Raw genomic sequence first — 16,892 nt, 5'->3', positions numbered from 1 at the left:
GGAAAAACAGGCTCACATTCAACTCAAACAAGTGGCTGTTGATTCAGAAGCCATCTGATTCCAGGACTGCACCATCACTTTTTTTTTCTTTATGGGGTTGTGTTTCCCTCAAAACAGCATGGTCACCATCTAGGGGTCCTCCTGGACTCATAACTCTGTGGCTTGGAGGGCTTTTGTGCAACTTTAGCTGGTATGCCACCTGTGGCTTTCCCTGGAACAACATTTTGAACCTGTGTATACTCCAGAAAAAAAAGTAATCATGCACAAAGTTCACTTTGACATGCATTAACATAACTGGATGGAAATTTGGCTAGAAATAATGCTACAGTATCTAATGGCACAATCCTATGCACATCTACTCAGAAGTAAGCATTTGAACACAGTGGGCCTTATTCCAAGGTAAGAGTGTGACCTTAATCATTTTCTTACATTCTCTAGTAATTCACATTTGTTTAAGTTAGTCTTGTGAGGTATAGTATCACCTCAAAGAATGAATCAACTCTGCCTCGCCCAGCCTTTTACTTTCCTGTCAAAGGAGGGGTGAAGTTTTCCTTTCTATGTCAAGAATGACTGATTGAGTGGGTTTAAACAGACCATAGCCTCTATACAACCCCAGACATGTCCAAAGAAAGAAGGAGACTTCTGTGCTGTTCCCAAAAGAATTTCTCGATTTCCTGCTACTTACAATTCCCAAACCCAGTCCTCCTCAACATGCAAACATATTTATTTAAGAAAGGAAATAATGACTCTAGTTAAGGTAATGGTTGCAATAGAGGGTGAGGGGGTAGGGATAGTGTTTGGCCAGTGCTTTGAGAAAGTTATTTTCTTGAAGAGTGGAAAAAGGGGAGGGGAGGTAGGGAGTTTTCAGATGTTCATTATCCTGAATTGCACTTATTTCATAGGTGCAGTATCTGTTTTACAATATTGCTTAAAGGGAGGCTATTGTGATTGTCAACTGTGCATAAAGAAACAAGCCAACTTTAGGTCAGCTTATGCGGACCCCATGCTGATTTCCATTATAATCATACTCATACAAATTATAGACTAGAAAAGCTTTATACACCCGAATGCCTTCCTGACTGGGAATTATGGAAGTTAGTCTAACAAATCTGGAGGATTCTAGGTTGTTGGCTGCTGAAAAGCAAGTATTATCAGAGTCAAACGTCATACTTTAAATATACTGATCTTGAAATACTATGTGTAGTTGTGGTTGCATCATCTTAAAGAAGTAGAGAACATGCCACAGTGAGTGCCTAAGATCAGCTCCACAGTAAGTGTTTTTTTCTCTGTTCCCTAGAAATATGCAGTGGAAAAATGTGGCCACATCTGCATTTGTACTATTTCTGTAGTATTTGCTTGTCAACCTGATGATTAGTGACCTTTATACTTTCATAAAAGTGTTCATCCTAGGATGGAGGCCTATGAAAAAAATCATGTGTGATACAGATTATGAATAGTAATTTTAGGAGAAAAAGGTTTTATCCTAGCTTGTACATGTTTTGTTATTCCAGTTCTTGACTTCCTGAATCACTTTTCATAGTGCCACAATTTATTTAATTCATATATACGTTTATATCCTGCCCTTCCAATACTATGCACCATTCAGAGCAGTTTATTCAACTCAGCTGTTTTCACATTCCCTGTAGTCACAACAATATACAAGTATCTATGGTAGAACAAATCACTGAGGCCAGGTAACAAGTACCATTTACTGGGTAACTTTGGACAGTCGAAGATGGTTAGATGATAAGGGCTATGGGATTTTCCCAAAGGATTGCCCGGCTTTCAGAGGAAGTGATCCAACTCTGTCAGCCTCCTGGATGAGGCTATGTACCGTATGTGTCAATAGCTAGAGTGTCTCAACTATCAAAAATCAAACAGTGAAGAGTACAAAAAGAAAACATACCTGCAGTATCTGGGGAAACTGAGCATGTTCAAAGCACTGATCCTCTCAGAGAGAACTATACTGGCTCTAGAGGTGGTATATTTTGTTTTGTTCTCATTAGCATCAATGAGAAAGAAGTTGCTTAAGCAGGTGGTAGAGGGGAGCAGAAGAAAGGAAAAAAGAACCACAATTTTTTGTCATTACCCTGCCAACATGAGCCCAGGAGGTGGTTTCTCCATTCACTTATCTCTCAGTCTCCAGTAGTAGGATTTTTCTGACAAAGCCAGTAATCATTTGCCAGCTAGAGGCAGCATTATACATGCACTTTACATCTCAGCAGCACAGGGAATATTACTCCTGTCCCCAATATTCTTCATATATTTGGACATTTACAGTAAAGGAATTTAGAAAATGCTAAGCATGAAGCTTGCTGTCCTCTTTCTCTTCATGCTTTTCAGGAAGTCCATCAATCTTGTTAAAAATAAACATGGGCAGAAAGGAGCAAAACAAAAAGTCCCAGTACATGAAAGTGAAAATAAATTTATCTTCCCACTGTTATTTCACTCACTTAAATAAAGCAGCACTCCCTGCTTGTTTTGTAATCGACAGGTTTCCTCCGTGTTCCACAGTGTGAATTATGCACATAAAGAAATGATACATTTTACTTACCCTCAGTGCTACTTTTAAAGAAGAAAGAAAAAAAATGAAACATTTCTTTATTTGGATAGGTGGCAACTAGGGATTTATTGGCTCAAACTTGTGATTGCATGGGCTGTTCTTTGAATATATGATCCATTTGCCATTCCTCTACTGGTTTTCACAATTCTTCTGGCTGAAATGCTGACAAAATTTTAGACCACTTTGGTCTAGTGGTTAAAGCACCAGGCTAGAAACCAGGAGGCTGTGAGTTCTAGTCCTGCCTCAGGCATGAAAGCCGGCTGGGTGACCTTGGGCCACTCACTCTCTCTCAGCCCAACTCACCTCACAGGGCTGTTGTTGTGGGGAAAAGAGGAAGAGGAAGGAGTATTAGGTATGTTTGCTGCCTTGAGTTACTTATAAAAAATAATTAAGGTGGGATATAAATAAATAAAATAAAATAAAAAAGAGGGAGGACTTCTTTTAAGAAGACATTTATACTGAATCTGAGCTGTACCTCATGTGACCATTGGTAAAAGATGGTTGAGTCATATGAAAGTTGGTTTAAATGACACAGTCTTGGAAAGACAGTGGCAAAGGCTCCATGTCTAGCCAGTACCTACCAGCTGCTACAATGGCATGCTCTAACTAAAGCAAGTACTATGAACAGAGGCCTGTGGTCTGAGGTTTCTTTGTTCCAGAAGGAAAGAGACACCACATATTATCCTCCAGCTTTTCAAGGGCAATTAAGAAAACAATAGTCAAAGTGCTGAGTAGGTGTTTTTTGAGCGCTTGTTCTCCACTGTGGTTTACCACAGAGCAAAGAGACCACCGTCTAGAAGAAATTTTAGCAATGGACTTGATTCTTAGAAAATGACATTTCAGGTCCATATTAATTTCTTGTCAATTGTTAATTCCTATGAAAAGACATACCAGAGCCCAGGTCTGTCTGTCTGTCTATTTATTTATTTACCAGATTTATATAGCCACCCATCTCACAAGAAGTGAGTCTGTGCGATGTACAGTAAGTCTTCAAAGTAGCTATGCCGCTAAACTAACAGGAAGCTTGCCAGCTCATGTTGCTGACTGAGAGAACTGCACCAGTGAATGCAAAATTTGCATCCCAGCATCTTTATATACTCTACTGTTCTTATTTCCTAAGATCAGACTGAACTTCTGCATTCTTGATTCTTGCAAATGATTTTCTATGTTTTTCCTTTATTTAAAAATTATTGGTGTGAGTTACCTAATGTTGTCACTCCCTTTTGCAGGAGGATGTGTCTGGTATTACATGAATTCTAAGGCTTCATGTAGTATGTGTGACTTGCCACTTTAGACAATAGCAGCTGAGATATGTTTTGAACTGTTTCTGCAAGGGAGAAAGGCCCTGGGGAAGATACTGTCTAGGAACTCTCTGTTCTACCTCATCTTCCCTATACTTCCTGATAAGGAAGGAAGGCTCATTTTCTTCCTCTCAACTGCCAGCTAGCCACAGGCTGTCGAGTGAGACTTACAAGGCCAGGAAGTCAGGTGAGTCATTCCTGGGAAAGGACAGCCAGCCACATCCCATTATGCAAAGGCCTCTGTTTGCATAACATTGAGTGATGCTGCTGTTCTCCTTGAAATATTTTGTCACACTATCAGACAGCCCACCTTGCACCTGGGATGGGGCATCTCTCTGAGTAAGAATCAGTGAAACTGAGAAGAGTCCCAGCTTGGAATGAGAGTACAGGCTTGGGGTGGTGGTGGGGGAGACTACAGGCTTACATATGGGATTGCAATGGTTGCAGTGATGGATGTTGAAGGTATGTGAGGCCAGCATGGGTGGCTCAGATTGCTGACCTCTCAAATGAAGTGTGATTGTGGAAAGCAAATGTGAGATGATGAGAGGAAATTGAAATTGCTATGGGATGGGGGGAGTGCAAAAAAGAGGATGGTGACTAAATGCCAATAGTGATGGATTGGGGAGAATATAGCAGGGAGCCTATGGTAGGCTAATTCAAGAAAGAAGGACCGGCATTTAGTGCCAATCCTCATTTATGGCTGTTTAGCTCCAATCCTGCATCCTAGTGTCTGGATCCTGGGGGACCTTGATCTCAGTTTGCTGATGGTAAATGCCAGGTTTGTCCATAATAAGACCTTATTTGTCCATGACTTAGTAGAGGATGAGTGGGGGGACCAGAGATGGTAATGCTGCCTCCCAGAGATCTACTCCCCTGGGTCTGGGGTCCTTCAGCAACTACAATAGGTTGGGGAGGGCAGTGATCTCTGTATAAATGCAACTTGCATCTAATCAGAGCTTCTGCTCCTGAGATACTGGAACATGAATGTATGTTAAAATGGGCCATCGGGACCCAACTCCTGTGCCAGCTGTCCTACTGCCTGTCTGGTCTTCTGGATCTGGGGGCTGGTGTTGGAGTCCCCTGTCCTTTTGATGTTTGGTGACTTCAGCCTCCATGTCCTGGGAGATAAGTTTGGGAAAGTGTGGGAATTCATTACATCCATGGCAACCATGGGCTTTACTCACATAATCTCAGGCACAACACATGCAGTAGCCATATATTGGACTTTGAATTGTCTCAAAGCAGAGGTTGGATAAATGAAGGGCATTTCTCTTTGCTCCCAGTGCAGTGGCATTCTGGGCAAGAAGCACTGAAAACTGAATTATTTTGAAGGGCCTTTGGTGGCTGATGTCATTTTGCGTGCTTTGGTTGATGATTAATTGTGTGGTTTTCTTTATGTTACTATGTGTGATGGGTATAGCAATGTTAATTATAATTTAGTTTTATGTTATCGAGTTGACAATTTTTTTGTTTTTGCTACAGATGTTTTAATTTTGTGGTGTTGATGCTGCTAGATTTATTATGCATATTTTGCAATTTTTAGATTTATGTTACACTAGAGATGTTTTTCATTTTGTTGTAAGCTGCCATGAATCTGCATGGAGCTGGTGACATATAAATTCAATGACTGAATGAATGAATGAAATGCAGGGACTGTGGTTTGGGGAATGTCTAATTATAAGGCCACCTGATCTTAATCCAGTGGTTCAATTATAACAGTTTTGTTCTCTTTATAATATATTTTGGAACAATTGTGTTTTTAACACATCTTTAACTAAAAGAATACACCCACTCTTGGCTTTTCAATCAATGAAAGATAATTTCCAAATAAATGAATACAACACACAGGAAACAGAGCATTCAGCTGAGCTATTTTTATCTCTGAAAGACTGGAGGATATGGATTCTTTTTTTATTCTTCTCATAAAAGACTCAGTTTGGGAACAAATCCAGCAAATAGAAATGCTGCTTGTAAAAACACTTTTGGTTTTTGCCATGAAATGAAAATAGTCATATGTCTTATTTTACAAAGAACAATCTTTTGTTTGAGGCCATCTTCTGTTTGAAGTGCTATCCAGTTGAGATCAACTTCAAAAATTAAGAACCATGAAAGCAAAGAGCCAGGACCTTAAAACTGCCCAACTACCAACCCTGAACGTATGGACAGCAGCTTGAACTAGCACGGAGAATAACACCTGGGCAGCTATGCAGAGATGCCTTGTTTTTCCTATTTTGTCTATAGTAAATACTTCTAAATATAAATCTCTAGATAAAAATGAGCACATATCAACTTTATACAAATCTTTGATCTCTTCTATGTGGGAGAGAAAGATAGAGATCCAGAAATTGCTAGTCTAAATGAGAACAGCTGCTACTTTATTGCTCCTTATCCTTAAGACTGATCTTAGTCTGCGGCAAGAGCAAACACCCTGCTTCAAGTGGCATTTATGAGGTGCAGATATCTGAAAAGCCACAGAAGGGGTTGGACACCACTTTGGTAAAGCCTTAAGTCCTACCTTCATGAGGCCCAGGCTTAGCCAGCATAAACTGGAAGTTACAATGGCAGGTCCTCTGTCTTGGAGACAGAGCTGTGTATGCTACAGCCTCCCAGTGATGGAGCTCTCTAACTCATCGCCAGTTTAAGTTCCATTGTCAGTCCAATTGTCTTCTGTATGGGCACTGTATGGCAGACTTTGGCCAGCCCTTCATTCGGATTTTGTTTCAGGCGGCAAAATGTTTTCAGCCCCTAGATGTATCGGGAGAACAGGAATAGCTAAAAAAGGTCGCACATTCAAATAGCCAATGTTTTTGTGCAACTGAGGTTTGGAGATTTGACTATGTTGCTTATAGAGAGTAGTTCATTGGTGTCTAGTGTGACAGTGTCATTTCCTACTCCATAAGCCCACTACTCTCTGCTTGTATGATCAGTGCAGGCAGTTTTGTAAATTCAGTTAATTTCATCCTGTTTGTTTTCCTGTTGCTCATACGAAAGCAAATCTTAACTAAACAAATACTCTGGATTTCTGTGGTTTATTTTATCCAAGGTTTCAGTACAAACATGTTTGTTCTGGTTAAACTCTTGCCATATCCTCTCTTAATTATATTCAACACCCTCCCATGAGGACTGTGGCTGAGGTTATATAAATAGACTGCTTCATTCTTGAGGCTGTCATGCCCTTCATGCATATAGCAAATCATTAAGGTGGAATCCTATCACATTTCTGTGGCAGTAGAATCACCGAATGCAAGAAGAATTACCTACAAGTAAAGGTCCATGGGAACTGGGCTATAGAAACCTTTTCCCACTTACGTTTATGACGACCATAAGATTCTTTTTGGAAGCCTTGAAGCATGAATCATTTCACCCAGCAGTGCAATGGCATTGCCTGTAGGAAAGATTCCTGCTTCCCTGAAATCTGCTGCAGAAGTGCATAGTGCTAGAAATGGAAAGAAGGAAAGGGAAAGTCAGGAGGGGGGGAGTGTTTGAATGGATAAACAGTGGAAGCAAAAGTACCTTTGTATGACTGGAAGTCCACTGTTCAAGTGAGGCAGATGGCTACTAAAAAAAAAGATTGCTTTAGTGATGACACCTGCTTATGGAATGCTTCCTAAGGGAGTCTCAGCTAGCACCTGATTCATCCATTTAGTGGTGAAAACCATATTATTCATCAATGCTTTTAAATGCTTTCTTTTTAATGGCATGGCATTTGACAAATGTTTTCCTTAGAATGAGGTCTGGTGCTTGAACAGACATTTAATGTCCTTCTAACATATATAAGCTACATTTATTTCTGCTTTAGTGATCTGTGTGTAATGAGAAAGCAAATGAAAATGAAATGATGACAATAATGTTTCATGGTAGATACATATAGTATATTAAAATGTTCAAAATATTTTACATGACATATTATACTCTTACAACAAACTTGAGTAGCAGGGTTTAGCAGTACAGAGCTGGCAGGTGCCAGAAAACCCTGTACTGAACCCCCAAATTCTCCTCTGACATCCTGTAAATAAATAAAGTTTTCTGAAATCTCACAAGTTTTGACCTTCTTTTATGAGTTCTTGCACAAACTTTTAGCAACCTGGGCTTTTGGAATGAGAGAACTAACCAAACTGTCATGTGAAATACTCCTGTTCCAGTCACTGCTGTATATGAAGTATCTTGTAGTGAATCAGATCATTTGTTCATCTAGTCCAGTCCCCAGCAACTTCGTGCATCTAATAATTCCTAGTTAATGTGGCAAGTAGAAGCTCTGAGAGTTGTAGTCCAAAACACATAAAGGGCACCAGACTGAAAAGAGCTGATCCAGACAGAATTACCAGACTTCTGGCAGAACTCCTAAGATGTTGGGTAGAAATCTTTTCCAGCACGGCAACCTGAAATTCTTTTTAAATGGATATGGAACAACAGAAGTAGTGTGCTTAAACCACTTATTGCTATTCTTTTGCAGGCATGTTCTTTTGTAATGTAATTCTCCTCAGACTATTATGGCTAAAGATGTAACCACCCAGAGTTTGTATATAGACCTTACTCCATGTGTACCTGTCTAAAATAGCGGTCTTGGCTTCACAACCATAGGCTGCATGCAAACATCCGGGTCATTTTGTGCAGACTTGTCTTCACAGTTAAGGCCAGAGGTGGTCTGTACTGTCATCAATATAGCCACTGCTGCAGTTCCTCCTTGCCCCAGCATTAGGGTGAAAAATTCAGCTCCTTGCTCAGGCAGGACAATCCAAGCATGCGAGCCATACTTCTCACACTAAAGCCATAGCAAGGGAGAGCAGTGTCAGTAATGATGTTAGTGATGGAGAAGCAGACCCCATCTGTGGCCCTACCTCTGACAGTTCCTTAATGAGGGGCTAGGAGTGCGTCCACCCCTCAGTCTACTCTACCTGGGTGCAAAGCCATGTTCCCCACTCTAAAGCTGTATCAAGCATGGGTGGTAGTGGAAACAATGGTGGGGAGAGCAGGTCCTGGCTCTGGCCCTGGCTATGATGGCCTTGCTCTCTCACCTTCCCAAAGCACCTCAGGAGGAGAAGCGTCCCCACGTGAGGTTGGGGTGGAATGGGATCCAAGAGTCCAGTGCAGGTTGAATTTCCACATTACAACAAGATTCCTGGATCTTATCTCCCGAGCCAACAGGTTTGCTGATCCTAGACGCCTCCCATGCAAGACCCATCTACTACACTCCCAAATTCAGTGTCAATAGCAATCTAAACTGTGTGTTGCTTTCACCTAAATGGCAAAAATGTAGCTCTGCTTCACAGAAGTTTTTATAACATTTTGGGCTTAATGGTATACTATGATACTCTTTGCTTTTTAATTTTTGACTCATTACATACTTTTGTATCAGTGATTGAAAAGGTTTCAGTCTTATGGCCCTTGGACTAATGAACTAGTCCTCATGTGGTCCTCATGAGGATTTGAGTTTGGAACTCTGCTCTATGAGCTATTCCTAATTTCAAGAACAGTGTAAGATGTTGGAAGCTTGCCACCTTGCAATCTTTCTTACTCAGAATCAAATATGATGGAATAGAGAGCTTTAGTGAAAAACAATGTACTGAAATGTCCTTATATATAGAATTGCCACAGATGGAGATAACATTCTCCGTTCTATGTTTAGATCATACCAGGTTTCTCTCCAAAGAGCAAATTGATAATTGAACAGGAATAAGAGTCCCTCTTTTGGGGGAGATGGGCGGTAATTAAATTTGAATAATAAATAAATAAATAAATAAATAAAGTCATTTATTTGTTTTTAAAACTAAACATAATTCATTAATCATCACTATATTTGATGAATCTAACATTCTGATATTTATACTTTTTCCCAGCATGGTAGTCAACTACAGAGAAAACAAGGATTCAGTAGGACCGAAGAGGGAATTTTAGCAGCTCTAATCTTATTTATTTTTGTAACAATATTTATAAGCTGCTCCAACCCATAAGGACTCTGGGCAGAATACAACATACAATGGAATAAAAACAAAATGAAACAAAATAATAATGGCACTCAGGTAACTATGATAATTCCCCAAACAGTTTTTAGACCAACAGTTTGCTAGAACAGTACTGATTTAACTTGCTTCCTAAAAGCAAGGTCAGTTGGGGTTGCTCATATTTCTAGGGCTAAGATGTTCCATAAAGTGAGGGCTACCATGAGGTGCATACCTCATAAATCTCACAAGGGAGGGGGAGATCCTCAGTAAGCCCTCCCTAGCTATTCAGACCTGTTTTGGTGAGGTGTTGCCTGATAAATCCAATGCTTCTTTATAAAGGGTTTTAAAGCTAACAACCAATGGTCTCAATTAGGCCAATACCCAGTCTTTATAGGACTGCATGACTAACTGTATATGCAAGAAATGTACCACATTAGGAGTTTGTTTGTTTGTTTGTTTATTTATTTATTTTATTTATCGTATTTCTTAACCTCCCATCTCATGTTGTGACAACTCTGGGCGGTTTACCAGTGAATAAAAGAATAAAAGATTCATTATAAATAAATATACATAAATATAAGAATATAAATATAAAGAAGTATAAAATACAGAGTATAAAATGCAAGACGGATTTTATACTTGAAGAGTTGCCAAAATACAATTATTTGAAGAGCCACTCTCATTCACTTGAAAACTGCAATATTTGATATTTAGAGACAGCTTCATTCAAGCAGGTTCATTTAGACATGAGGATGCTTCCAGGCAAGGTTTTATTGGTCAGTTACCACATTTATGGATCGCACAAGAAAAGCCTTGTTTGCGTATCCCTATTTCTGATGGCCTTTAGGTAACATGTTTATTATTATTATTATTATTATTATTATTATTATTATTATTATTATTCCATTGAATCATGTCCAATTCTCAGAGACTGCCTGGACAAGTCCCTGCAGTTTTCTTGGCAAGGTTTTTTAGAAGTGGTTTGCCATTGCCTCCTTCCTAGGGCTGAGAGAGTGTGACTGGCCCAAGGTCACCCAGCTGGCTTTGTGCCTAAGGCAAGGCTAGAACTCATGGTCTCCCAGTTTCTAGCCTGATGCCTTAACCACTACACCAAACTGGCTCTCATCATCATCATCATCATCATCATCATCATCATCATCATCATCATCATCTAAATTTATTGTAGCTGCCTACTCTATTAGGCAGCTAGCTGGCTTACAAAATCCAGAAAAAATAAAAACAATTAAACACACATAACCATGTAGCCTGGACTAAAACAGCGAAAAAAATAAGCCATACAAATACATTAAACCCAGGCCTGGGAACCAAGCCAGGTTTGAAGGACTTTCCAGAATCCCAGGAGAGTGGGCACCATTTGTATCTCTGGGGGATGCTGTTCTAGAGGGCAGGGCACCCACAGAGAAGACACATTTCCTTAGTCCCACAAGATGGCAGTGTTTAGTAGAGGGGACCTGGGGTGCACCCACTCTGCCTGAATGTACCAGGCAGGCAGAGATAAGTGGAGCTCGGTGGTACTTCAGATAATCAGGCCCTATGGCCTGAAGGCTTAAAAGTTGACAACTAGCACCTTGAATTGTACCTGGAAGCCTGCTGGCAGCCAAAGCAGCTCACATAGCAATGCCCATTACTGCCCATGCTACTGCATTTTGTACCAGCTGTAGCTTCCAAATGGTCTTCAAAGACAGCTACATGTAGAGCACATTGCAATAGTCCCAGTCATAAGGTAACCAGGGAGTGAGTGATTGTCTGAAGGGCCTCCACAGCATCATCCTCCTTCACTGTTCAGAGCATATCAAGTTCCTTGTATACACTCCAACTAAGGGCAATGACACAATAAAGTCACATATCTGCTGTGGGCTGGAGTCCACTGCAGTGAGCAAGACCATATATTTTGTTGGTAATTGGGAAGCAGCCAAGATCCTCTGTAGTTTGAATTTTGCCACCTACAGGCTTGATCCATATCCCTTCTGGCTTCTTTGGATGGCTAGGTTGAGGCAGGAGCAATCAACTCCTCTCTGAGGGAAGGCATGGTGCCACTTGCTTTGAAAGAGTCAGTAGTATGCTATTTCCTGAAAAGCCTATCCTGGACCCAGCTGTCTTTGATAACTTTCACCCAATCTCCAGCCTTCCATTCCTCAAAGACTGATAAGGAGGTGAAGATGAATTAGTTACAAATGATCCTAAATGAAGCAGATTTTCTGAATCCTTTTCCATCAGGATTCAAGCCTGGTTATGAGAGAGAAACAGCACTGTTTGCTCTGGTTGAGAAACCTGTACAGGGACTCAGATGTGGGAGTATGCCCCATTTAGTCCTATTAGATCTCTCAGCAGTATTCAACACTATCAAGTGTGGTATCTTTCTGGACTCCCTGCACCGGTTGGGATTTAGAGGTACCATTGTATAATGGTTTTGCAGGGTCTATATTCCATATTTCACTAGCTCCCTATGCAAGCCACAATCCAGTTTAGACTACTGGTGTTTGTACATAGACCCCTCCGGTCATAAACTCCCCAGGATCTTTCTTATGTCTTCTTACAATCCTGTTCATTCTTTAATTCCTCTGAGCAGAGACAACTTTTCGTTTCTTGCACTAGGGCTTTGTCTCCAACTTCCTAGCCTTTAGGTACTTCCCAACTCTGGAATCAATTCTCTTTCTTTCTTTGTCTCTATGGAAATCTAATGGCTTTTGAAAGGGGTTTAAAGATGGTGTTTATTTGGAGGGGGGTCCTTATTGTGGAAACTGATCATTCCACTCTACCCTTACCTAGCTGACAGTTGCAGCTTATCACTTGTTTTAAATTATTATGGATGTACATATGTTGAGTCCTATCCCAGGGCATTGTTTTAATTTTGTGTCAGTTTTATTTATTTATTTAATTTTTATCCCACCTTTATTTTTTTTATAAATACCTCAAGGTGGCTAAGATACCTAATACTCCTTCCTCCTCCTATTTTCCCCACAACAGCCCTGTGAGGTGAGTTGGGCTGAGAGAGAGTGACCGGCCCAAGGTCACCCAGCCAGCTTTCATGCCTAAGGCGGGACTAGAACTCACAGTCTCCTGGTTTCTAGCCCAGCACCTTAAGCACTAGACCAAACTGGCTCTAAAACTGTATGTTTTAGTGTTAGTATTTGTTTACTGGGGTCTGAGCTAATTTGGGGGGAAATTATTTGTAATATTTGCAAGAGTTTTGTGGCTTGTTTTACTGGATGAGGCATCAAGAGGAGCAGCACTCAAGCCCTTGGAAACTCCAGTGTGGGGTACTTCAGGCCTTGATGCTCTCCTCCATACTACTTAACATCTGCTTGGAGGTTTCCGTTCAATCCCATGGCATTTATGCCAAGAGTTTCCGAAAGTTCTGTTCTATTCCCAAGATTGTTTACCATGTATATGAAGCTTTTGCATGAGATCATACTAAGATTTAGAATAAAGTATCATCAATATGCTGGCGACAAGCAGCTCTGTCTCTTCTTTTCATCAGGTCTAGTACTGACAGTGAAAGTGTTGAATCAACAGTATGGACTGGATGAGGGCCAACTAACTGCACCTCAGTCCAAATGAGCCAGGAGTGCTATTAGTGAAGGGCTTATCTGACATTCAGCATGTTCTAGAAGGGGCTGCAGGCAGAATCAAGTTCATAGCTTGGGGGTGCATCTAGAGCTTTCATGGTCATTTGAGGCATAAGCGTCCACGGTGGCACAGAGTGCCTTTTACCACATTACACTGATCTGCCTGTTATCATCCTACTTGGAGAGGGACAACCTCACTAGAGTAATCAGTGTCCTAACAACATCACATTTGGATTACTTCAAAGTGGGACTGCCCTTGAAAATTATCCAGAAACTTCAGTTAGTACAAAATACTGTACAAGTGTACTGACTAGAGCTAGGCATTTTGAACATATTAAGCCAGTTGTATAAGAACTTCCCAGTTCATCTCGGATCCTAGTTCAAGGAGATGGTATTAATCTATAGAGCCCTTCACAGCTACAAAGTACAGTATCTGAAATCTGGGGGTTCTCTTGGACGCACAGCTTCTGCTCAAGGAGCAGGTGGCAGCCATTGCCTGGAGAGCTTGTTCCAGATCAGGAGGCACTGATCACAGTCACCCATGCTTTAGTCACCCCGCAATTGGACTATTGCGATATGCTCTATGCGGGGCTGATCTTGAAGAGCATTTGGAAGCTTCAGCTGGTCCAGAGTGCAGCAGCATATGCTGGCTGAGCACACTGCAGTATTCCTATGTAACACCACTGCTATGAGAGCTGCACTGGCTCCCAGTGGGCAGCCATGTGCCATTCAAAGTGCTGGTTGTCACCTTAAACCCCTGCATGGCATGGGACTAGATTACTTGAGGGATCACCTTTCCCCAGTGGTATCCACCCATCCCACCAGATCTGGCAGAGTAGGCATGTTCCAGGTAGCCGCAATGAAACAGAGTCACCTGGTGGGTCTCAGGAAGCATGCCTTCTCCATCATGGTACCTTCCCTATGGAATAGCTTCCTCCCCCAAATACGAACAGTCCAAATTCTGTTGGTCTTTCACAAGGCCATAGACCTGGCTCTTCCCCCAGGCATTTAGGCTGGGATGCTTGTTTGGGGGGTTCTGGCACAGGTGTATGTGATTAGTGATTTTAACTAAGCCTTGATGAGGTTTTATTTGGTTTTTCTTGTGCCATGTTTTTATTTTGTTCATCACTAGAGTTTTTGAATAGATGGGCAACCAAATAAATTGGTTGGATGAGTACATACATACATACAAGTACACTGGTTTCTATAAGTTCCTACCTGTAGACTAAGATCTTCAGAGCCTTGATATTGGTGCCTTCCCTTGCTGATGACATAAGTGGCTACCCAAAGCAAGCTTTTTCAGTGATAGTTCTCTAATTCTGTTTTGTCTTTCCCAGCAAGGATGTCTGATGCCAATTCTATTGCATTTTAGCAAGTTAAAAAACATTTTTAACTTGTATGCTCTGAATAAAATAATATGTTAATTTCAAACACAAATGCTGCTAAAACATTTAAAAGAGTATGGTGGCTGTTGTTATTACTTTTTGGTGTATATTAATGCATATTCTGTTCTGACATTTTTATTTTGCAATTTTAATTTGTTATAAGGTCTCCTGAACAATCTGTCTTTGAATGGTAACATGCCAATTTTAACAACAAATATAGTGGTTCAAATAGAAGTTGGAAGACTTGTACGTGACAGTTGGTGATTGCAAATTTAACATATTTTTAAATTCCCAAATAACTTACACCAATATATGAACAGAGTGTGTGGCAGCTGCTTAAAAATTCTGCACATCTGAGACGCCACTGAAATAAAAGCCATTCATGTACACCTGCCACACACATAGGTTTTGTCCTCCAGCACACATTGATAAAAGCTGTTGGGAAGTGCTTGCTAAAAGCTTCATTCACCATAGGACAGTCATTCATATTTTCTTTCTATCATATGATACCCAAATGCTTCCAGTTTCCATTGAATATATCCAGACTAAAATCACAACATTGAAACAGGCTTTCATGTGCTAGTTTGATAATGATTTCTTTTCTTTTTCAGCTCACAACACCAGCTTTCCCAGTAGTCATCAAGCTAGGACATGCTCATGCAGGAATGGGGAAGGTAAGGAAGTGGCAAGGCAACAGAATATGTGCATGGATATTCTCACTGTGGGTATGATAGTGCAGAATCTCTTCAGTCAAATAAGTCAAGTTTCTAAAGTCTTTGCGTCAGCCCTTCATTAAAAGAGGTAAGTCCATACGTTGGTCATGTTGGCCAGACTATATGAAAGAAACAGATGGATACTCTGTAGAGTGCAGGATATTGGAATAAAAAACAGTTACAGGAAATATAATGTGATGAGGGCAAGCGTATTTGATTCCAGGGTAAATGCACAAAACCTGAAAGACATATCAGGAGTAATTGTTTCACAGAAAAGCTAGATTCTGTCTTTCAGTGTAAGCAGATTTTTTTTTAATTGCAAAGCCCTAGGACTAGTTAGTGGAACTTTAACAGCAACATGGTAGAATATCTCTGCTTTCTTTTTTCCCTTTTTTTCTTTTTCTAATATATTTCCATGTGCATTCTGTTTAATTAAAGGCAAATATAACAACAATTGTAGAATATCCACTGGCATTGAAAATCCAGTATCTGACTATTACTGAGAATGATTTTCAAATACCACTACAAATGATTTTTCACACCTGGGTCAGCTGATGCACAGTTGTTAGCTCAGCATTTCTATAACATAGTTTTTCTGCCCAATAAGCCATTCTCCCTTGATTTCTATTTCTATATCATTATCTTGTTTGTTTCATATCCAAAGCAAGTAAGAATTTGAATTTAAGCAGCAGTTCCTTTATGAGCAGAAAGTCGAGGCCTCTTCAATCTAGCAAACACTTTCTCTGCTGTTCTAATCCGACCGAGAACTAATGACCTGATTTATATGGGTTTTGCTTATTATGGTTTATTGAGGAAATCATAATAGCTTTGGATCACACAACACATGCCAAGCCGTATCTCATCCTATACAGTCAAACCAAAACATAGCTTAGTACAATGTATGAACCTACCAAATGTATGACATGCAAATGCTGGTAGAACTGAAATTGAGAGTAAAGAAGCCAAAACCTAAAATATGAACTGGTTCTACCATTCCAAAATATTTCTATATTTTCTTTTTTTTTTTAATAAAGTATATTTACAATACAATACAATACTTTATTGGCCAAGTATGATCAAACATACAAGGAATTTGACTTCGGTGGAAGAGCTCTCAACATATCTACACAACATCAAAAATAAACAATAATAAAGCAACAATGTTATTTACTAAAACCATACAATCAAGAAAGAAAAAAAAATTGAAGGAAGTAACACTACAGCTATCAACCAACATACACTCATATTTAAAAGGAGAATTTATGGACAGCATACTGCATCTGTTGTCCAACATATGTTCACATCCAACAGAGCATTACCGGTCACATCCCAGCAGTCATGTCTTACCATTTACTTTATCTAATGCCAACTGAGGGCTGAACCAGCAGACAGGAACTT

At 40.2% G+C, this 16,892-nt stretch overlaps 1 protein-coding gene across 1 annotated transcript in view; it reads left to right on the top strand.

The window, feature by feature from the left end:
• Positions 1-16,892, top strand: part of SYN3 (synapsin III) — a 182,237-nt gene that overhangs the window by 130,990 nt on the left and 34,355 nt on the right. The window contains exon 6 of the mRNA XM_063308605.1: positions 15,393-15,455. Coding sequence (XP_063164675.1) covers positions 15,393-15,455 — 63 coding nt within the window. The remainder of the gene's footprint in view (positions 1-15,392; positions 15,456-16,892) is intronic.

The sequence above is a fragment of the Candoia aspera genome, chromosome 7, assembly GCF_035149785.1.
Source record: "Candoia aspera isolate rCanAsp1 chromosome 7, rCanAsp1.hap2, whole genome shotgun sequence".
Taxonomy (NCBI): domain Eukaryota; kingdom Metazoa; phylum Chordata; class Lepidosauria; order Squamata; family Boidae; genus Candoia; species Candoia aspera.
The sequence above is the reverse complement of the archived record's forward strand: the minus strand, read 5'-3'. Positions and strand labels throughout refer to the sequence as shown.